Here is a 24,651-nt window from a genome sequence, read left to right as displayed (position 1 = left end):
AGCTAGCAAAAGAAGAAAACTATAAGTATGCGCAGAACGTTTGGAACGAATTTAAATGCATCACGTTTAAAGATTATCACGAGCTATACAACATTTCCGACGTGTTGATACTTGCCGATGTTATTGAAGATTTTAGAAACACATGTCTCAGCCATTACAGCCTTGATCCTGCTTGGTATTAGTCCTGCCCTGGACTCGGTATGGATGCTTGCTATAAAAAAACTAAAGCTAAAATAGAACTTCTAAGCAATCCCGATATGCTTCGCATGGTTCAAAAAGGAATACGAGGTGGAATCAGGATGATCCCTAATCGATATGGAACTGCTAACAACACATACATGGGTAAAGATTATAAACCTTCAGAACCTTCAAAATTCCTTCAGTATTCAGACGCCAATAATCTTTATGGGTGGGCTATGAGCAAACCTCTTCCCGTTGGAGGATTCAAATGGATGACTGATGATGAACTTTTAAATTGGAAATCCATGCCATGCATTCTCGAAGTCGATTTAGATTACCCTGACCACCTTCACGATGCTCATAACGACTATCCTTTAGCTCCTGAAAGAATGCTCATTGGAAAAGTAGAAAAGCTGGTCCCCAATTTAAACCCTAAAAAAGAATACGTCATCTATCATGAAAACTTAAAACGCTATGAACGACTAGGTCTAGTCATCACCAAAATTCATCGAGGTTTCACCTTTAGAGAAGAACCTTGGATGAAAGACTACATCGACTTCAACACCAAAAAAAGAGCAAAGGCTAAAAATGAATCTGATAAGGAATTTTTCAAACTCATGAACAACTCCGTCCATGAAAAACATCGAAAATCATTTAGATATCAAACTTATCACCACAAGAAAGGAAGCCTTAAAATTATCCAAAAAACCTCAATTCGAAAGCTTTACCATTTTTGATGAAAACCTAATTGCAGTTCATATGAAGAGAAAAAAGTTGGTTTACAACAAACCTATTTTCTTAGAAATGTGCATCCTCGATATCAGCAAGATTTTGATGCATGATTTCCATTACGACTACATCAAACCAAAATACGGCGATCGCGCGAAATTACTCATGACTGACACTGACTCGCTCTTTTACGAAATTGAAACTGAAGATTTTTATCAAGACATTGCCGCAGACGTAAAGACCAAATTTGACACAAGCGACTTTCCTAAAGACCATCCCGCCATTGGAAAATTTGGGTTTAAAGTTGGCGAGAATAAAAAGATTATCGGAATGTTTAAAGACGAGGCTGGAGATAAACAAATCATTGAGTTTGTTGGTCTGAGACCAAAACTCTACTCTTACAAGATCCTTGAAGAAGAACACAAAAAATGCAAAGGTGTTAAAAATTGCGTGGTTAAAAAACACATCACTCATCAAGATTATAAAGACTGCTTAATGAAGAAAGAAGAAAAACTCGCAACCATGAACGTCTTCGATCCCATCTTCACGATGTTTACACCGAAAAAATTAACAAAGTAGCACTCAGCGCTAACGACGACAAAAGATTCCTATTGAATGATGACACTCACAGAACATTGGCTCTTGGGCATTATAAAACCAGATCCCTTCCTGAACATTGCGGAAATAATTTTATAACGGAAAGAAAGGTAACAAAGAATCTCGCAAGAATATTCTAGGCGCCATCTCTCCATTAAAACACGACGCCATCTTGAAATCCTTAAGTATGGGAAGGATATCAATGAGCCAGAACCCGCATTTTACATCTACTAACAATCATATAAAACAAAACATAAGTAACAACATTATGCAAAATGTTATTAAAATACATTATTATGTATTTTTAGAATAATCTTTAATAATAAAAGCTTGATAACAGCTAGACCTAAAGCAGTGACAGTTTGACACTAAACACCATCGTGTAACCCTCTGTTAAAAGTACATCACTTGGCTGGCAAAGTTGACAAATCTTGCTCTACACGTTGACCAAGTCACAGCACTTTGAAAACACGGAAACAACATAATATAAACATGTACCAACTATAAACACAACATAATATAAACATGTACCAACTATAAACACAATAAATGTGTTTAAATGTGTAGATAAAATATATATACCTCATATACATATTTAAACACATTTTTAAAACTGTTATAACACATATCAGCACATACACAAACAATAAAAAAACGCGTTACATTATTATAAAAACACATTGATTAAAGAGCTGTAAGTGTGCCAATAAAAATTTTAAAAATGATGCCAGAAAATTTTAAAAGATACAAAATATATATTTACAAACAATACTCTTTACCTTCTTTTTTTTTTTCATAAGAACTGTTATCCTCATAACAAAATTTAACCTTTACATACTATAACATTTGACATGCCATGTCAGTGTTGGCACAAAATTTTAATTTATTTTCTAAATTTTCTAAAAAAGAACAATAATAGTTAATAGCATCACAGTAATTTCAAAGTAGTAATAATTTCAAAGTAGTAATAACCATTTTATGGAAATAGCAATAGTGTAACTTTAAACAACATCCATACCCTTATTTTTCTTCTAAAAAATAAAATAACAAAAATAAAACTGCTAAAAGAAAAGCTAAAACAAACAAAATACAAACGATTTAAAAAATTAAAATCCTTTCTACTTTTTATAATAAAAATTTAAATCCTTTCTACTTTATCTAATAAAAATGTATATTTAACTATTTTATATACCAGGGGCGGATCTAGCTTTTTTTTTGAGGGGTGCTGAGCAAATATGTACTGCGAAGATATGTTCATTATCCCCCACCCCCCCCGCGCGGGCTTTGCAAAAGGAAGGGGGGTCATAAAAAAAGGTTTTTATAAAGTACGGGGGAGAGAGTCACCCAAAAGCGTACAAGTTGGTTTAAGAGGTGTTCAAGGCAACGAGTACGTACGTAGTTTAACTATATTTTTCATCAACTTTTTAAATTTTCAACCTCTTTTTTAATAAAAGAAAGGCTATATCCCTCTGGGTCTTTTACCTGTCTGCCCATCTTTTTATACCCTTTAAACTGCCCGTATTTGATTAAATAGTTAGAACAGATCCCAGCCATGTTTCCAGCACCGTCATAACCTTGACTAACACAAAATTTCATTTCTAATCCCATATCTTTAATACTATTCAAAATTTGGCTGGCTATAGCTTCTCCAGACAAGCCTGAGTCGCAAGGAATAAAGCCAAAAAATAGTTCACAAATTTCACAATTATCATTTACAAAGCGTAATACAAGTGGCATTTGCTCCATATTGCTAACATCAGATGCTTCATCTGCTAATATTGAAAAAATTTTAGCTTTTTTAACTTCACATCTCAATTTAGAAATTATAATGTCATTACAAATATTAATCAACTCATTTTGAGTAGTTTTAGAGCGATATGTTGCATTTTTTGGAGTAGCAATTCGCCCATTCACCAAATTGTTTTCTGCACAATCAGATATTAATTTCAAAATTGATTGAAGATTGCCAGAGTTACTATTTTCATTCTCATAGTAAAATGAATCATCTCTCTGACCTCGGAGAGTTATGTTTTGTTTTCCACACATAATAATTGCCAGAACTATTGGTTTTAATATTTCTCTATTTTTCTTGACTTGTTCATCAACTACTTTGTTGAGATTTTAGTCAATAAAATCTATCTTTTGCTCCATACATTGGCGAAAATGAGTTGCCTTTAGAGTTGCAGTTTGGTGAATTGGTGAACTTTTAGCATGTTTATTAAACTTATTAATGGCCTTTGAATATGCCACAAATGGAGATTTATAAAGCTGAACAAGTTTACTTGCATTATGACTTGATTCTTCAGATCCAAAAATAACACAATTAACACAATAAGCACCTTTTTTAATTTCTGAATATGCAAGCCAAGAGTATAACGATAGGCAAGAGAATTGAAAGGAACGACCTGATTTATTGGATTCAAAATGAAAACTAGAGCTTGGTTTATAAACATTTTTTAATAAATCATACTTATCTTCATTGCCTAGTTTATTAATTCCATAAGATTTATAGAGCCCGATATCGTATTTGTTTATAAAGGATAGTTCACATTTATTTCCAAAAGCAGAAGAACTACTTTTAGAGTTTAAATTTGCCTTACTCTGTGAATGGATAAAGTTTGAAGAACATTCTGCAATCGATAGTGTGGAAGAACTTTTTAATTTGATTGGCGAAGATACAACACAAATTTTTTTGTCTGTAGGAAAAGGTGACTTAATAGTAAATTAATCAATTGTGAGTTGTTTTCTTTTTTTTAAAGTGGAAAGGATTTTAACTGAATCTAGAATATCTGTTTCCTGAGTAGAATCAGGAAACAGGATATTAGATTTTGAAGAAGTAAGTTGATTAATTTCAGGTAATTTTACTACTTTAGGTGCAAAAATATTAGAAACTTGGTATTTTTTAGGAATACATTTTAAAGATATTAAAGGAACAAAGTGATCTTTGTTTACAAATATATTAGAGATCTGTTTAAAACCTGCAATTACTGAAGAGCAACGAAGTATGTGTATTTTTTTTACGGATGTGCTTAAAGAATGTTCAACACGTGGTCTAACAATGGAATTGAAAAATATTTCATAAACAGTTTTTTCTATTTCTTTTCTATCCTTTTCTATAGGATAATATGATTCGATTGGTATTCCAACAACACTTGAGAGAGCACACAAAGTAAGAAACGAGGAATAAGAATAATTTGTTGCAACATTGATAGACTCTGATATGACACTTAGTATTCTATTATTTTTACAAAAAGAATTATATGCTTTTTGGGAAATAATAATAGAAAAAGCTGTGTTTTCATCAATTCTTCGAGATTTGGTAACATCAGTTTGAGAAAAAATAATTGGATGGTTTGAATAAAAATCTGCATTTGTATATAATTCGATACTGGTCAAACATCTAAAGTATTCTGACAAAGATTCGTTTCCAATTAATGATATAGAACAAGCATTAAATAAACAGTTTCCATTTGGAGAAGTTCTAATAAAAAAACAAAAAATTAACATGAGCGAGGTAACATAATTGAATAATGTTATGCCACAAAATAATTATTACACAATTTTAAGTCATAAAATAACTTACTGGTAAATCATTTACTAAATGTAATTTTGGTATTATTCAAACATAAAATAAGTTATAACATAATTGATTATTTTCTCCTTGAAATATGATATAAATATATTATACTTAAGCATGAACAAAATTTTACTAGAAAAATATGTTTTTAAATTTTAAGCACCTAGGACAAAATTTTACACATCTTTCAGCTTAAAATAAAAATAAGTTTGTAGTAAAATGTTGAAGCAAAAAAAGTTATATATGATTTCTTTATTTGCTGTTATTTTAACCTTTAATCAACACACACACACACACATATAAATATTTCGTTTGTTTTTTTATTTTTAAATTAATATAATTATTTAAGAAACAAATTATTACCTCACTGGTTGAAAATCGCTTTCTGCTCGAAATGATTGAGATAAGGGAAACTGTATATTTGAAACTTTGCATATTTTATGCAATACACTTAGTTTAGAATTTTCATTAAACAAAAATTTTTCTCTAATAGTATTATGAGCTTCGACAATAACATTAGATAAAAACGATATCTTTTCTGATTGAACCTTATTTTCATCTAAAATACATTTTAAATTGATTTGAAGCATTGAATCCGCCATGTTTCGAACACTTCACCAAGGAGTTAACCAAAAAGCTTAGTAAAAAATCCTTTTTTCTGATTTATGCGTGATTGGCTTGCACCCTTCAGAGATCTTTCTGATTGGGTCAGCACCCCTCAGAACCAGTTTTGCTTTGCTTAAGAAACCAAGCCAATCAAAAATAGCTTCTGAGGGGTGCAGGCCAATCAGAAAGCGACTATACTGGAGTTTCCTAGTCGAAACATAAATAAAATATAAAATACGCTAGCGCTAATACAACAATAAAGATAATTATTTTCGACATCCTTCAAAAAAAATTAAATGATTAATTTTGAGTTGAATAAAATATTTTAACAATTTATTTTTTATATATAAAAAAATTCAACAAAATAGTAAACTTTGCTTGCTGAAAGTTGACGGGTGCTGGAGCACCCTTTGAACCCTTTTGGATCCGCCCCTGTATACTTACCTCAATTATAATATGGTCTTAATGATTATCATTTTTCTTAATATGATTCTTTATGTAATATATCTAAACTAATAAATAAATTTCAAAAGGAAAAAAGTTTTAACTCGCTTAAGAGATTTTTCTTCAATGGCCGCGTGCATTTAGAGAACGCGCTTTTTCAAAGCCTATTAACTAATGACGAAACGACGTTAAACATTAAACGTTAAACGTTAAACGTTTCTGTACTAATTATATTAAGAAGAGTAAAAATGGTCTACAAAAGTAAGAAGTATGATTTATGAGCTGAGAAAAAGAAACTGAAAAATTGTTAAACTGTTTAAAAGCATAGTTTATCTACTCTTTGTAAAAAGTAGTTGCATAATTATATAAAAACAAATGATTTTACCTTTTATATTGGTTTTATGCCTCTTAAATAGGTCAAAGCAATTCTTTTGAGAATTAGCAAATCTGTTAAGTAAAAGTTGTTCATGATGAAAACAGATTTTAACATTACCATTCAATATTGATAACCCAGATCGCCATAATAATATATTTCTCTCTCTCTCTGAATAACTTGAAATATCTGTCAATCCAGTTGATTTAGTGTACACCATTTTAAGGCATTGGTCAATTGATAAAATACAAACTGTACAAAAGTCCTTGCTCATTTTAAATACTACTTTTTATTAGTAAAGTAGAAGTAAACACAAAATAACACTGACTGATACACAGTCTCATTATCATTAACATTTTTATATATTGAATATCTTTTGTAATTTTTATTGAAAGGCTTATTTGTAATTTAATAATTAACAAGGGGAAAAAAACAATATCTACTCTGATGACTAATGATCTGACTAATCCTAAGTCTTTCAGTTTAAATGTTCATTATTTTATTTGATTTAGTAAAAAGCTAACTGACTAAGTATGTCAGTAGTATCTAAAAGGAAGCAAAAATTTGATGATTTGAATAAAAATAGGTGAATATAGTTTTAATAGAAATAAGTGAAATAAATTTTACCAACTTTTCTTTTGTATAAGTTTTCTGCTTTGATTAATAAAAAGGAGTAACCAACACATACCCACAATACTTTCAATCATTTTTTCACATAATTTTCCTATATTTTTATAACAAATCCACAAAAAACCCAAATCTCAATTTTTTACAAAAGCATTCTTTAAAACATGTATTTTGATAACAGCAAAAAAAATATGACAAAGAAAATGGGCTACATTGGTTAATAAACCTCTTTTCTTTGTCAATTAAATTTTCCCAGATAGACTATAGGTGAAATACAATTCTTATTTTTACTTTGTTCCCATATCTTTTATATAAAATAAACATTATATTCGGATTAATCATCATCAAAACTATTAAGGTGCAAAATTTCAGTTTGATCACACCTATAGTTTTACAATAACATGCAAAACAAAAATAACACAAAAATCAAGATGGCCGCCAAATGAAAAAAATCCTCCAAAATAGGTGATTTTGAAATAACGATATCTCAAAAACCATTTTGATTACAGTGCTGAAATTTTACAAGGTAATCTATGTGATGTTGGTGATCATTTTCACAAAGTATGAAGAAAATCGGAGATGGTGGGTTACATCCCTGTCCCACTTTCTCAGGGAATACCCCTAAAGTGTTATTTCTTCTTTGATAAAGATGACAACTGTTTAAACTGGCATTATGAAAAATGAAAATGTAGTGTGGAAAAGTTGATTCGCAGAAAAATTTGAAATATCAGAACGAAAACCAAAACCAAAAGTCTCTCTTGGTGACAAAGTTAAAATAAGCAAGGAAAAAAGTCCATTTTCGAAAACAGCTGCGCTCCCAGATGAACAGAAAAAGTATTCTCATTTTCTGCAGGCAATACAACTCATGTCACATATAAGATTGAAAATTACAAATGAAAAGAAATAACTGAAGCATTTTATGAAAATCAGTTACTAAAAAAAAGAACAAAAAGATCTGAAAGAGAGTTAAACATTGTCTTCAGTGAAATGGATTTGCTACTCAGATTCATTCAGCTCAAGGATAAGTTATAAAGATTTATTTGACATTATACGCTAATCTAATTTGTTAAAGTTATTAGTTTTTAAAAAATGTTATCAGTTGTTCTGTTTTCATTTTGACAAAAAATTATATTTTTTTTCAATTTTTACAAATTGTTGATTGCAAATTTTTTTTATGATTATATCGTTTTTTAGTTATTCTAGTTTTTAAAATATTTGATTTTTTATCATTTGTGAATGATTTCTATTTGGTTTGAAGAAAACTTATAAATGAGTTTCTGGCACACTTCATTCAAATGTTTAAAAATAACCATATTTTCCTAGCCTGGCATTTGTTTCAAAATGACTTTCTTAACGAATTTTCTATATTTTTTCACCGCAATCTTTAACCACAGCTAAATGGTAGTCTATAAGATCGATAAAGTCAATAAAGTTTTTTTTCAATATGCTTAACGATATGGTATGAATGTTGAGGTCAATAGATCTAATAAAATTAGTTGCTACTTAATAAAAAGAGTGGGCAAAGGAATACTAATTGTTCATAAAAGTTCAGTAAAGAATAAACATAAATTTGATCACCGCTTACTTTAAACCCCCTTTCCAAATAAAACCGAATATTTTTTTAAATGAATATCAAATCTCATTATTGACCTGCTTGTTAAAAAATAAATTTCAAAAGAGAAAAAGTCATCTTTCAGCAATATAAATTAGAAAGCCTCATGCAAGCCAATAATACAATACCAGTCACATATAAGATTGAAAGTTACAATGAAGAAGAAATAATTGGAGCATTTTAAAAAAAATGAATTACTTATAAACAGAACAAGATATTTATAGAATATAAAAGATCTGAAAGAAAGTTAAACATAGTCTTCAGTAAAATGGATTTGCAACCCAGATTCATTCAGCTCATAGAAAAGTAGTTAAGATTAATTTTACACTCCACCCTAATCTAATTTGTTAAAGCTATTAGTTTTCAAAAATTGTTATCAGTTGTTCAGTTTTGATTTTGACAAAAAAATTATTTTTTTTCAATTTTTACAAATTGTTGATTGCAAATTTTTTTATGATTTTTTCAATTTTTATAGGTATTTTAGTTTTAAAAATAGTTGAATTTGTATCATTTATTAAATATTTCAATTTGGTTTGAAGAAGACTTATGAATGAGTTTCTGGCACACTTCTTTCAAATGGTTAAAAATAATCATGTGTTACTAGCCTGGCATTTGTTTAAAAATGACTCTTTTAATGAATTTTCTATATTTTTTCACCGTAAACTTTAACCATTGCTAAATGGTAGTCTATAAGATCGATAATGTCAATAAAGTTTCTCTCAATATGCTTAACGATATTGTATGAATATTAAGATAAATAGATCTAATAAAATTAGTTTCTACTTAATAAAAAGAGTGGGCATAGGAATACTAATTGTTCATAAAAGTTCAGTAAAGTATAAGCATAAAATTCATCACCGCTCACTTTAAATCCTCTATTCAAAGAAAACCGAAAAACTTTTTTAAATAAATATCCCATCCCATTTTCAACCTGCTTCTTAAAATACAAATTTCAAAAATGAAAATGTCATATTTAAGCAATATAAACTAGAAAGCCTCATGCAAGCTATAGTTCAGTTGCTTTAAGCACTTATGATCTTAATTAATAAGCGAACTCATTCTGGAACATATGGTTTATTTCTGCGACGCAGAGTCGAACACTACATAGTCTCCTGTTAACATTATCTATTGGATTTTTTCTAAACCAAAATAATTTTCAAGCGTAATCAACACACTGTTATATATAAAAGCACCTTGAACTCCAACTTTTAACAATTTATGCACGACAAGTCTCCCTCCAATAACTTCTTTACAAATCCATTCTACATTAAACACACCCTATCATGACTTTCATATAATTCTTTTGCAAACTAATAATTAGCAATCCAGCTTTTAGAATATAGTGTCTGACTAAAACTCTAACCAAAACATTCAAAAAGGCAGGTTCTAAGTGTTTAATCTTAGAAAAGCACAAAAGTATTTATTTCCACAATCTAAATATTGCATATAATCTACATCAGTTAGAATTTCCTAGCATTGAGGATTTGTTGTTTTTTATTTAAACAACTTGCAATCCAGTCTTTAACAGTTATTGTATCTGCATGTTTTTCTCCTAAAACGACTTTTCGCATAATTTCTACATCTCTAAATAGCGTTTCAGCATTATCATATTGCCGTTTTTGATATAAGCATCTAGCAATCCAGCTTTTAGCAGTAATTGTATCTGCATGTTTTTCTCCTAAAACATCTTTTCGCATAATTTCTACATCTCTAAATAGCGTTTCAGCATTATCATATTGCCGTTTTTGATATAAGCAACTTGCAATCCAGTCTTTAGCAGTTATTGTATCTGCATGTATTTCTCCTAAAACATCTTTTCGCATAATTTCTACATCTCTAAATAGCGTTTCAGCATTATCATATTGCCGTTTTTGATATAAGCACCTAGCAATCCAGCTTTTAGCAGTAATTGTATCTGCATGTTTTTCTCCTAAAACATCTTTTCGCATAATTTCTACATCTCTAAATAGCGTTTCAGCATTATCATATTGCCGTTTTTGATATAAGCAACTTGCAATCCAATCTTTAGCATTTATTGTATCTACATGTTTTTCTCCTAAAACATCTTTTCGCATAATTTCTACATCTCTAAATAGCGTTTCAGCATTATCATATTGCCGTTTTTGATATAAGCAACTTGCAATCCAATCTTTAGCATTTATTGTATCTACATGTTTTTCTCCTAAAACATCTTTTCGCATAATTTCTACATCTCTAAATAGCGTTTCAGCATTATCATATTGCCGTTTTTGATATAAGCAAATTGCAATCCAGTATTTAGCATTTATTGTATATGCATGTTTTTTCCCTAAAACTTCTTTTCGCATAACTTCAGCATCTCTAAATAGCTTTTCAGCATTATCATATTGCTGTTTTTCATATAAGCACTTAGCAACCCATCCTTTAACAGTTATTGTATCTGCATGATTTTCTCCCAAAACTTCTTTTCGCATAATTTCTACATTTCTAAATAGCTCTTCGGCCGTATCATATTGCTTTTTATTATATAAGCATTTAGCAATCCAGTTTGTAGTAGTTACTGTGTGTCGATGTTTTTCTCCTAAAGTCTCTTTTTGAATATTTTCTGCATCTCGAAACAGTTTTTCTGCCTTATAGAATTGTGATTTAGAATACTCTTTTTTCGCGTTCTTGAGAGTTATAGTAATTATATAAGTTTTCTCTCTATCTTCGTATGATACTATTAATCCCTGGGAATCTGATTGGAACTTTTTTTTTTTTGATGAAAGATCTTTGTGGTTTTCTATGCGATTTAAATGAATTCCTGCCTCAAATTTTTTTTCTGTAATGTATTTATGCTTTGAATTATGAGCAGCCATACTTTCATCTTCTGCCTCCTTGAACCATCCTATTTGTTTATTTATTGCTTTTTTCAAATCCTCGTTGATTGAAACCTGTGCTTCAATGAAGCATTCTATGAAGAGCTCGCGATCATTGTATCCTGTTGAAAACGGAATATATATATATATTTTTACTTTGGTCGAAAATTGATTAACTTTCAAAAATATATTTATTACCGATTAAAACCAGTTAATACCTTTCTTAATTTATAAAAATAATTGTAAGATAGTATCTTTCAATACTAATATAGAATAAGATTTTGACATTAACATTGCGAAAGCATCTTTAAAGTCAAAGTAAGGAAAAATATTTCTGAAAATGAAAAATCTGCAAAAACCAAGATACTTTGTTATCATATTTGAATATATTGCCTTTAAAAAAATCCTTCTATCTATCCTGATTTTTGAAACCTAACTAATTTAATATGGAATTGAATGAACAAAAACCAAATAGTAATCTAAAATTTTTACTTATTTTTAAGTTCCTTCCCTATTTCAACTATCCAACCATTTAAAATAAAAAACAAAACCAACTTATTTATCCAAGAGGTAATGTAAAACGAACTGTTAAGCAATCTTTTTAAATAGAGATAACCTAATATTCTAATCATCGTAATCATTCCTTGACAAAACTTTAAGACAGTCCCACACAAAGTTACTTATAAAGATGACTACCGTCGTTAATGTTTTATTTTAGATCAACTGACAAAATTTACATAAACAAATGCTCCAATGTCAAAAATATATTTGCCCAAGAAAGTAAGAATATGTCTTACCGCAGATGTCTCTGAGCCAAAAAGCATGTTGGTGTGACGGTTCCTTTAGTTTGCAAATTAAACTCAAAAAGCTTCCCTCGTTACGGTGTACAAAACCGCTAATAAAAGGTAAGCAGCAGTGCAATCTTTCGTTATTAATAATATCAGAAATAGAAGCGTTGAACAAAAGATGGATTGAGGCGCAAAACCTCATTAAAAAGAAATGTACAAAATGATATTGATGACTTACAACCGATTTTTTTACAAGACCAAGTGGTTCAAAGCCGTTCTCATCTAAAATAAGGCCAAGCTCACTATGCGAAAGATTCACTTTTCCTGTATTTAGAAGCGTGAAGGCCACTTTGCAGACATTTAAAATATGTTGCTGATTTGTTTGTATAAAATGCGATATTGGAGCATTTTTTTTGCAGTCTTGTTGCACGATGTGTAGGAAAATCAGCATCTGCAGTTCGGTCATGGTTTTAACAGACTCAATGTTTAAAGTAAGCAACGTTGAACAAGCTGCTTTTAAATAAAGTGACACAGAGAATAAAGCCGCCTTATTTGGAGAAAAGCTGCATAACTTTTCCAGGTCAGTAATCAGAGTTTTTCTCGGTAGTAGGTCTTCTAAAAAACTCTTTGTTCCATTAACGTTAAGACACATAAGTTGCATACTTGCGGCATCTTTGTAATCTTTGATTGCGCTCCAGTATCTATATGCAGTAGCAATATTCCCACTAATAACACACCTGCATGTTTTGGAACGAAACACATCTATGAGCGTTTTTGTTATAGGAGTGGTATTTGAAACTTTGGGATTGATTAAATGTTTAAAGTTAATGAACTCATCTAATCCATCATTAATAAACATTATTGCTTTTAACGAAGAAATTTCATATCCTTTTAGAATGTTTTTGTAAAACTTCTTTACCAGTTGTTTCATGTTTGAAACATTTAGATGCTCGTTCAATTTCTTGAACTCGAAATAAAAAACAAAATTTAAATCTTGCCAAAGTAGTCCATTTGACCAATAAAAAAGCAAACTTTGCAGAAGGTTTGTTTTCCCAACACCTTTAGGTCCTGAAATCATAATCAACTCTGAGTTTTTATCCAGTACCTCCTCATATTTCAATGTTTTGTAATTGTTTTGACTTCGACAAAAGTACTCCCATTCATTAAAGTCATCATTAGGAATCTTAATGTCTGCTTTTTCTACTGAAGCAAACTTTAAGCTACTAAAGAGAAGTTCAAGATCTTTTCTTTCACTCTGTCCATGTCGGTTAATTGTCCCGTAAGTGTTTAGGTAATGAGTTTTCAGTAGGCCACTTGCATCTAAATAGAAATATATGAATAAGCACAACTTAAGTGTTTAACTGAATTTTTTGTTTTCTCAAAAAAATCGGAAAATCTGCTTTAACCCTAATCATTCTTTGAATGGGCAGCTCTTTAATTTTAGCACAGGAGTTTAACTCTCTGGATAATTGGGAAACAGTTTTGAATTATTACAAAAGTTAACTTAGACTCAGCTAAGCTTTTATTCACTTTCTTATTTAACTTTATTTTTGTTTAAATCTTAAAAACTTGTAGAAGATCCATGGAATACTTTTTAAGAGAGAGGAACATCTTATGATGATGTTAAGTAGTTGTTTCTCGAGTATTTATAGAAAAGCGCTAAATAAAGAGTTGAGAAATTTTGCTTGAATTTCACATCATTGAGATAGTTGCACAAAACATTGGGAGGATAGACTTTAGAGTTACGTTTTTTACGTTTAACTTAGCTTCTAGATTCATGTGCCATATGTGAAAACATTGATTGAGAAACAGATGTTTATGCAGCCTTTTAATATCAAATGGCATTAAAAAGTGATAGATTTCTAAAACTATTTTTAATAAAAAAAAAGTTGCTGTGGCTAATTATTTAGGTTGTTCAAAAAAAAAAAAAAATTTCGAAAACGCGAATACACAACAAGCTCGAAAACGCGAATACACAATTCTGGGAAATGTAAAAAAAAATAACATGAACAAAAAAAAAATCAAAAATATTGAGATTTCCTTGTGCTCAAGCGTCAAAGCCCCCCCTAAAAATGCCCCAAATAGTACCCTCGCAGCAAGGCTTTGAGCCCAAGGTAAATCTTAATATTTTTAATTTTTTTTTATTTTTTTAATGAGCTCATAATAATCTTTATTTTTTTGAAATTGATGTGTACACGTGATTTTTCTTAATAGTTCCTCAAATTTGAAACGATTTTATGCAAAACAATATGCGAAAATATGCGCATTTAACAATAAAAATGCGCAAAAATTCTTACTTATTTTATTTGTTTATATTCACATTGTTTGGTTTTTTAATTATCAATGTTTTTTTGTTATTTTGTTATTTGATTTGTGTACTTCGTTTGCATTTTTCTTTGGTTCTCACTTAATAAACAATTTTATTAAGTGAGAACAAAAGCCTTGTAAAGAGAAAAAACTGACAATTGTAAATTAACATTAATGTCTATTGCGAAATTCTGCAGAAAACATTTTAGTTTTATCTCAAATTTTGAAATTAGTGAGTGTCATTTCTTTTAAAATTGTTTTAAAAATTATAATGGACAATTTAATAGAAAACACAGGAGAGTCACAAAAAACGAAAGTTTCAAGTGCAAATAAAAGTAAGACACTATTAAAAAGTGACGATGAAAAGCGAAATATAAAATTGAAAAAAAACAAACATTTTATTATTGAGAAAGTGAAACCAGCAATACCATGTAACGAATTTGTTTTGAGTTTTTTTAATTTTAAATATCTAGTTTAGGATACTAGATTATAGTTTATAATGTGAATTCTTATGACTATTAGATTTCACGTTGTACAAGAGCAAACTCAACCTGAATATTTTTCTTATTAACTTTAGTTATTCAACTGCCAACTGGATTAGATATTTTACAACACATAGCTTTTAATAAGTCGACGCTTTCTAAAACATCAAAAAAGTCAATGATAATTGCATGCTCGGTAAAAAAGACTGAAAATACGAGAGATGTGTTGAACTGCATTGTAGGTGTATTCTAAGCAAAATCAAGAGTCCCTGGCTTAAAGCTGGATTCCCTCTTCAATCAGATAATAACTTGATACAAAAGCTGAATTAGGTGAACAAAAAATATTTGAATTTGAAAAAAAGCATGCACAGGAGGTCGCCTTTAGAATTAAAAAAGCAACAAGACTTTAGAGAGGAGCTGGGAAAATTCTTTTGGGCAGGAATAGCTGACTCACAAAACTGGATAAAGAAGGACAAGAATAGATCAGACCTAGATAAGAAAGAGGACCTAGATTTTTTATACGATCAAGAACACAACAGAAAGTTATTTCTAGGGCCTGAAGACAAAAAATATAGCGAGAAGCTATTATATGTGATAATATAAATCCATATTATAAACCTTTTTTCTGAATTTAAAAGCTCTCCTATCATTGCTCACTCTTCTCTAATTTTTCATTGGTTTTTATTTTGGGTACATTAATTTTTATTTTATAATGTATGCTGTTTAGATATCGGAGAATACAAGAAAGAGAAATCCATAAATAAAAAATGCTGCTAAATCAGTAGAAATAAGTTCAGAGTTAGAATTTGGCACGGTCACCAGCGAAGATTCATCCTTTGATTCCGATTTTGAACCAGGATATTGGCGTTCTATAGAGTCAAGTAGTCTTATAAAAGCTGAGAAAGACTAATGAAAGTCCTAAAAGAGTACAATCTCGTATCAATGATTGGATTACTTTGTTTTGATACCACATCAAGCAATACAGGAATACATAAAAGATCTTTAATAAGAATATCTACTGAGTTAAATAAGTATCTAATTCTTATAGCTTGCAGACATCATGTTTATGAGTTGAGAATCACACACTTTTGTGAAGCTATAACAAATGAAAAAACTACGGCCCCCGATAACTCTTTGTTTAAACATTTCAAAAACTTGTTTGAGCAGCCTAATTTTGAGAACAACCCATCTATGTTAGTAAAATTTGGTTGGGAAGAAATTAAAGGAACCGTTGTTGAAAAAGCTGCTACAGAATTTCTTGAGTATTGTAGATCTTACTTACTGAGAAATAATATTGTAAGGGAAGATAGAAAAGAACTTGCAGAGCTAGTGGTCAGCTATCTTTCTCCTTCTATCATTAAAATTCGAAAAGCTGGAGCGGTGCAAGATTTCTTGGGAAATCTATATATTATTTAAAAATGCAAATTCTTTCAACTCAAATTCATTGTATTCAAAAAAATAGAGAACATATTAAGGTAATAACTAAATTTATAGCTTGTTTTTATGCAAAGTGGTACCTGCAATCAAATGATGCAATCAAAGTTTGTTTTATGGATGTAACTGCTATTCATTATATGCATTAGTGTAGAGCAGTTTGTGCTGAACCATTTGCTGTTGATGCTGTGTTGAATTCTTTATTTAAACATACATGGTATCTTGACTCAACTCTGATTCCTTTAGCCTTGCTGGATGATGGTGTTGCACTCGAAGAAAAAAAAAAAAATTGCTGCTGCAATATTATCATTTCCAAAACCTAAGTCATGTTACGTTAAAGCTGAAAATAAGCACAAAAAAAAGATATAGAAAAATTGTTGAAAATTGAACTTAACATTTATCATCAAATTCCTAGCTTAGCTTCTTTGGTTGATGAGTTCTCCTGGTTAATGTTTGATATGATCGGAATAAAAGATCAACGAACTGATGATTGGCAGACCTTGCCACCTCAGTATTGGTACACGCAATCAACATATAAATTATTTTTGAATTTTGCAAACAGTATTGATTAAGTAAACGACCACGCTGAAAGGGCATTTAGAATGATGCAACAATTTGTTCACCGCTTCAGAGACGAGGAAAAAAAACAAAATAGGCTTATTGCTGTGGACAAAGTACGCTCAATTTTTAAGGCATCAGGCAGTGAATCTTTATTAACCTAGAAACAAAATAACAAAGTTATAAGCAAGAAAAGAATCGCAAAGGGATTACTTAGCTTTCGCTCCATTGTTCAGAAGATAGCTTGAACTTTAGTATCTATATCAAAAAAATATTTTTTAAAGATTCAAGTTGCACGTAATTTAAGCTTCTATCATTCAATCAACCTTTAAAAAAACGCTTTTCTAAAAAGCTTAATACAAATAAAATGAAAACCAAACAATGTGAATATAAACAATTAAAATAAGTAAGAATTTTTGCGCATTCTTTATTGTTAAATGCGCATATTTTCGTATATTTTTTTGCATAAAATTGTTTCAAATTTAAGGACCTATTAAGAAAAATCACGGATACCCATCAATTTAAAAAAAGATATAGATTATTATGAGCACATTTAAAAAAAAAAAATTAAAAATATTAAGATTTACCTTGTGCTCAAAGCCTTGCTACGAGGGTACTATTTGTGGCATTTTTAGGGGGGCTTTGACGCTTGAGCACAAGGTAAATCTCAATTTTTTTGATTTTTTTTTTTTGTTAATGGTATTTTTTTAGATTTGCCCCGATTTTAGCTTGTTGTGCATTTTCGTTTTCGAATTTTTTTTTTTTGAACATCCCTAGTAAATAGTAAAGCCAAAGTAAATAGATTTGCTTTTCAATATAATGGAATATACTAAATGGCTTATTAGCTTGTTTAGTATGTTGAATCAAAAATGATTAGTGAACTTTACTTCACTTTCATTAATTGAAAGTACAAAATTAACATAAATTATTTAAACCCAACGGGATTTGAATTTTAAATAGACGTAAACAATTTTCATAGTTTTCAAAGGATTTGTTGTTAGTGATGATTTTTTCTAGATATTTCGTAGATTGTAATCGAGTTATAGTTTTGTCTATTTTGCCATGGTGAGAAGAATTTTTCAGTTTATTATTTTATATAAATAAAAAAAACTGTTGATAAATTCAATAGTGCTAAATCTGCAACAAACTCATGTGAAAGTGGCGAGTCACTAACATATTTAGAACAAAACTTTATAAATATATCTGGAAGCACAATAATTGGGGTTTAGAATATGGGAAGTAATAAAAAAACAAGTGTAAGTGAATCAAATAGTAATCGAGCTGCTGCTACAAAGAATTATGTTCACGGTAAAATGAATAAGTTTATATATATTCTAGGTCGAACAGTGGATAATTCTTCATCTATGAAAACTCTGCTTATTTAATATATTGATATGGTATATATAAGATCTCATTTAATAGCAGCTTTATTAGTTTAGTTTTAGTTACAGGTATAATGAGATGAGTTAATTCTCCTTTAGATAGTAAACAGCGTGGAATTATAAATACATTAGGGTCTCTATTTCTACAAATGACTTCATTAACATTTAAAAGAATTGGTGCATTAACTATAATATCAAAAATAAATGTAAAATATTGTGATAATTTTGGTGGATATCCAGATGGTAATTAACAATTACCACTTGATTGGTTCATTTATCAGTTCGTTCTCCACAAATGCTTGCAAAAAAAAAATCATAGTGCTAACGCAAGCTTTAATGCATAATATTATTTAATGAAAAATAATATATCGCCCCATATTGATTAAGCTAAAAAGTCTCTTTCAAAATTTCCATTTTATTTACCATGGTCGCATTTAAAAAATGCACCTTTACATTTTTTACAATGATTTTGAAATCTTAAGTGAATGCAAAACCCTTATTTAACTTTACCCTTACTCAAGCATACATTACTTTGTGCAAACCTTCCATCTCCACATTTTCTCTCATTTTTTTTGTAGTCATAAAATCTCTGCTATGATTGACAGTTTACCATAGCTTTATAGTCGGACATATGGTCGAAACTACTTTTTTTTGATTTTACTTGATTTCTTCTGCAAAATTGCTACTAATAAATATATTGAAGCATTGCTTCATAGTTGGATAAATGTTTAAAACGGGTTTTCAGGTTTAAATTTTTGACCATAATTTAAATCAAAGCTCAAAGGTTAAAAATATGACCGAAAAGGGCCATTCAGGTCTTATAAATTCTGTTCCACGTTTTTTATAATGATGGAAAATTTATGATAGCTTAATGTTTGAACATGTAGTTAAAAATTGAAATGCTAGATAACAATTTTTTAACAATAAATTTGACCATCGCTTAATGATTAAATATTGGTCAAACAGGGTTGAGCCACCTCTTTCATTTCTCTTTTAATAATATTCTATTAACAAACTTTAGCAAAAAATAATATTTTGGTTATTTTTCAAGTTTGAAAAATGTAAGTCAACCACCTTTGAAAAACCATTCTTAAACTTATTTGAAGATCTGAGAAATAGAACAATTTATTTGTTCCCATTTTATCAACCTGCATCCAATTATTCTGCTTATCTAACTAACTATATTTTAAAAGCGTTTTTTCGTTAAGTTATTTCTTTATCATTTACAAATTCTGTAAATACAATCCTTAGCCAACTTGAATCATGGAACAAAGTTTCTAGATACTATAAATAATCCACGAGAAACTAGATCTGACCCTTTTCTAACGCTCATTTTTTTTACTATATTCCTTAACTATTAGCAATTTACTCAGCCAGATATCAATAAAAAGTTGAGCTGGTATATCGGTCATTTTATCAAGTTTTAAATCAGATTCAAGATACAATTTTGTCACCGAATTTCGTTTAAGACAACTTCATAAAATCTCATTGAAAAAGTGCCATGGATAAAAAAAAAAAAGGTATTACTTACAAATCATTTGGATTTCATTCAAAACATCCACTTCACCCATCAGCGTGAGAGATTTTTTGACCACAGATACAAAATCCGAAGGATTACGTAAAACCAACTTTTTTAGCAGCTCGTCCATTTTAAGCTGATCACTCTGTTCATCAAGATCAATATAATCAATGACAGCTATATCAAAAGCTGCATCACGTGCAAATCTTTTCCACTCCGGAGAGATGTTTTCAATCAAAATACTTTTTATTTTTGGATCCATGATGAATTTTTCTAAAACAATGACAGATTTGCTGCACTTAGTTTCAAAAAAATTAGTCATTCATTTCACATAGTTGATTTTTCATCTTATTACTTATGTTCGTATTTTTAAAGCCATTTCATATCCCCACCGTTGTTAAAACACTCTTGTTAAAAAATATTTGTAATCTAGATGGGCTGAAAAAAAATTTATTTTTCCTAGAGGTCACCTCATATTAGCATGGCTCTTATTATAGATATGAAGCGTAAAACAGCAAAGATAAAAAATTGAGATGGGGCTTTTGGTTTTAAGTGGGAGTTGGTTAAAAACACAGAGATGAAATGGAACGTAAACTTAGAGAAAATGCAGATTTAATTGATTCATTTTCAAATAAAACATCATGCAGATTTAATTGGTTGATTTTATTGGCAGTCTTTTCGATTTAACCAAATGATGTTAACCAAATGATGGAAAACAATAATAATGATTCCAATGAATGAAGAAAAGTTGATACAATATTGCAATATAGAGTATAAAATGTATAGCTATAGGTTGTTTTGGTATACTTGATATACACTCAATGTATAGAAAAAGTATCAATTACAAAATGGTTGCAAAATCGTTAAAAATAAATGTATAGAGGGAATGTGGTGAAAGCTATTCTTTAGCATTGAAAATATCAACAATGATTATTTAAAAGGCTTTATTTTTAACTAGGTACTATATAATTAGTTGTGTCGACGCAGAAGATAATAGAGTGCATAATGTATCTTTTTGAAGCAAAAACGAAGAAAGAAAACATTATTGCTGTAAAGTAGTTTAAATATCTATATTTGAATCTGAGTTGATCGTAGAGATCTTTTAACAAAAAATACATACCCACCGGTTCACTTCTTTTTTACTTTTTGCTACCTATCTTTAAAAAGATATATGCAAACGTCAGTTAAAAACAATCGCTATTATTTAATAACACATCACAGGTTTATATAAGAATTTTGCAATTACACTCATGGAGCTCATGCTGCTAAACAAATAATCGCGCTGATATTTGTTTAAAGTCAGTGAGATAACAGCATGATAGGAGATATGTATAATGTCATAAATTGATCGGTTGAAATGCTCATCACTAATTGTAATTTTTGTGATGGTAAAATGTTCTGTTAATTTAAATTTACTAATTAAAACTTTTGCACTAAATAAGTTCATAAAACTAAAAAATAAAAAAAATATTGAAAATATGGATAAACGAATAAAGTTATTAGGGAATCCACTGCCGGTATGCCGGGATGACAAAAACAGGGTTTTCTGTCAATTTTGTCTAGTTTTGAATACCGAAACTTGACAAAATCGACAGGGTAAGGCTTAAATACCGGTATTTCGGTATTTGAATGGTTGTTTTTTATATGTATTATTTTTTGCAACATTTGTATAGTTTATGTACTTTTTTAAACTGATTTTTAACAAAAGTTTTAATTAAAGAATTTCAACATTTAAGTAGATGTTAAAATGCTACTATTTTTGAGACGTATTGTATTGTCGTATTTCAGATTATAAATATACAAAAATTCGTAATCATTAGTTTCTTGTTTTTAAAATATTTTTTATTCTATCATATGCAGGGCCGGCACGAACACGTAATTTTTGGAGGGGTGTGACTCAAAAAAATTGCCGACTTATTCTTCTTTGTCATTATTATCTAATCGTTTTAGTATAGTATAGTTGATTACTAAAGTAACCCAAAATAAGCATTATTTTAATAATATAAAAATTCGTATTTAAAAAAAAAAGACATATTTTGAAGGCTTTATTTTCAACGGGTTTAAAAATTACCTAGTAAACATTTATTTTCCGTTGTTTTACTGACGCCCACCTTTCAACAACCCTTTTTAAATCAATTTTGTCCAACATATCTGTATTAGTATTAAGAAGCATCACATTTTGAAGTCGATCAGCGTGCATTGTGGATCTTAAATAGTTTTTTTTATCAGTTTTAGTTTGCTAAATGTTCGTTCATTTGATGATGTACTTATAGGTGCTGTTAACATTAATCTTAATATTTTATTATAGTTAGCAAGATTTTCTTGTGCATTTCTGATACATTAAAAATATCTGATAAATTTACAATGATGAACCAACACTAAAAATTCATAATAAATTCCTTCATAATCAGTTATCTTAGCTGCATCACGGCCTGGAGGAAATAGTTCTATAACTTTTATAAAGTCATCTACTAAATATTTGGTACATAATGGTGCTTTTAATAAATTAAATAACGGTTCAATGGCTGAAATACATTTTTTAAATGCTCAGAAGACAAACAAACTAGAGAATCTTTAACTTTTTTGAACTCTGATTTATAAAATGTATGAAAATTTTAAAAACCAGTAACCGACAATAAATCATATATAGTTGACCTTTCTCCTACAATCGAAACGGGATTATGATTAACTCTTATGACTTTTAAAAGTACGATTAACTTTTTATACGATTAACTTTTAAAACTTAAATATCTAAGTCTTAAAAGTTAATTGTAATAGTTTTAAAAAACTTAAAATGCTGTAAAAAATTGAAAGTAAATACTTTATATTGTAATAGCTAAAATTAAATCAGTCTGCATTGCCAACTAAGATCATGGAGTCCGTTTTGTGCCGAATAAGATTTAGTTTGTTTTTTTTTTTCCACCCCCATGCACCCCTTCTATCGCCGGCCCTGATCATATGTTTAAACTCTTTGTTTGAATAAAAACCTAATATATAAAAGTAAAGTTGTCGAATTCTGATTCCTTGAAAAACTCTTTGTTGAAACTCTTCTCATTATTACTTGACTCATTTTTAAAATTATTTAAGTTCCCAGGAGGTTTATAATTACGGGTTTTTGTTTCTATTCTTTTTTGAAACAATCATAAGTGCGTATTCTTTAAAGCAATGCGTTAAAACTTCTATAGTTCTTGAGTTCTTCATTTTACATCTTTAGTTATACGGCAGAAAACTAAAATTAAATAACGAGTTCTCATTTTTACAAATAACAAAATCTTTATTTACCTCTTCTTCGATAGTTTTTTTTTAAATAATTACCAAGAACAACTTTGGTAAGTTTAAAAAATGAACATTTTATGTTTAAAGTTATTTAAATTGATTTCATTTAATTATTAAATGTTTATATCAGTCAAATTTTGTAACTGATATAAACATTGTCAGGATAAAAGATGCGACACATATTTACAAACTGAGATAATATTTTAATTTAGCTGATGGAGTGTGAATTTAAAAAGTTTATTGAGCATTCAAAAGGTGGAGATAAATATTCTGTTTGGTTTTTCTTTCTCAAAGATGAAAAAGGGCATAGTGCATAGTGTAAGAAGTGCGCAAAAATTATAAAAAACAACAGATGGCTCAACACACGCGGCCTTCATACACATTTAAAAACAAAGCATGATGTAATATTACGAAAACGAGATGCTATTGAACCTCTTGGTAAATCTAGCTCAATATCTGATACGTCTCCTCCAAAAATTACTAAATATTTAAAAAAAACTACAACAGAGTCGCTGGCAGAAATCTTATCTAAAATAACAGCACTTGATGGCCTTCCATTCAGAATTTTCATAACATCCAATGATCTTCGAAAATCATTAAAAGCATGAAATTCAAGTGATAAACTTCCTAAATCCTCCACATTCACAAAAAATTGCCACTAGTTATAGCGATACTACTCGAAAGTTAGTAACTAAAGAAACATCAGAATAAAAATTAAATGGAAAAGGTTTTAGTATTTCTTTTGATGAGTAGACTTCCTTAATGAACCGGCGATACATAAGCGTGAATGTTCACTCGGAGTCAAAGATTTGGAATTTAATACTTCTCCGAATCAATTGAAGTTTAAGGTCCCAAAACAAATGGAGGTTTACCTGCAGTAAAATATGACTTACTTTTAAGTGAAAAACTGAATCAGTATGGTTTGTCATTAGAAAAGAATATTGTTTGTTTAACAAACGATGGTGCAGCAGTTATACAAAAAATACGCAAATTAATACCGGCTAATCAGCAATTGTGTTTGACCCATGCAAATGAACTTGTAGTTGTTGATGTTCTATATAAAAAAGAACCAACCAAAGAAAGTACCTTTTGCTCAAATGAATCAATAGACTTCGACTCATATTCAGATTCAGAAAAGTACGAAAACTATGGCGCCTTTGAAAATATTTCAAATACATGCGAGGAAGGATTAGAGATGGATTACGATATACAAGAACAAGATACAGAAATAACATATAGTCATATTGGTCCCCTTATACAAAAAGCAAGGAAAAGTGTGCAAGTATTCAAACGTTCACCATTAAAAAATGAGGTACTGCAGAA

At 29.5% G+C, this 24,651-nt stretch overlaps 2 protein-coding genes and 1 pseudogene across 6 annotated transcripts in view; all 3 read right to left on the bottom strand.

The window, feature by feature from the left end:
• Nucleotides 1–2,507: 2,507 nt before the first annotated feature.
• LOC149893677 (52 kDa repressor of the inhibitor of the protein kinase-like) lies at nucleotides 2,508–3,512 on the bottom strand (annotated as a pseudogene).
• Nucleotides 3,513–4,230: 718 nt separating this feature from the next.
• On the bottom strand, nucleotides 4,231–5,688 carry LOC149893676 (uncharacterized). The gene is made up of 2 exons (XM_090072458.1): nucleotides 5,447–5,688; nucleotides 4,231–4,987 (listed from the first exon to the last, which is right to left on the bottom strand). Exons 1-2 carry the CDS (start codon nucleotides 5,683–5,685, stop codon nucleotides 4,231–4,233), a joined length of 996 nt encoding a protein of 331 aa, XP_089928584.1. The 5' UTR covers nucleotides 5,686–5,688.
• Nucleotides 5,689–9,606: 3,918 nt separating this feature from the next.
• The window catches only part of LOC149893664 (uncharacterized), a 174,218-nt gene continuing 159,173 nt past the window's right edge, over nucleotides 9,607–24,651 (bottom strand). Inside the window, exons 1-6 of one of the 5 annotated variants that reach the window (XM_090091670.1) lie at nucleotides 21,177–21,277; nucleotides 20,065–20,325; nucleotides 17,365–17,409; nucleotides 16,677–17,218; nucleotides 12,380–13,690; nucleotides 9,607–11,704 (exon numbers count right to left, since the gene is read on the bottom strand). In XM_090091670.1, coding sequence (XP_089947796.1) covers nucleotides 10,206–11,704; nucleotides 12,380–13,448 — 2,568 coding nt within the window. In that variant the 5' untranslated portion in view covers nucleotides 13,449–13,690; nucleotides 16,677–17,218; nucleotides 17,365–17,409; nucleotides 20,065–20,325; nucleotides 21,177–21,277 and the 3' untranslated portion in view covers nucleotides 9,607–10,205. Of the gene's footprint in view, nucleotides 11,705–12,379; nucleotides 13,691–16,676; nucleotides 17,312–17,364; nucleotides 17,410–20,064; nucleotides 20,326–21,172 lie in introns of those variants that run through there. The other 4 variants (XM_090091662.1, XM_090091666.1, XM_090091646.1 and 1 more) reach the window with 4 other exon arrangements.

The sequence above is a fragment of the Hydra viridissima genome, unplaced genomic scaffold, assembly GCF_058129835.1.
Source record: "Hydra viridissima isolate aposymbiotic clone 2 unplaced genomic scaffold, HvirCarnegie_v1 scaffold_1, whole genome shotgun sequence".
Taxonomy (NCBI): Eukaryota; Metazoa; Cnidaria; class Hydrozoa; order Anthoathecata; family Hydridae; genus Hydra; species Hydra viridissima.
Note: the sequence above shows the minus strand (reverse complement) of the source record. Positions and strands in the feature narration are given on the sequence as shown.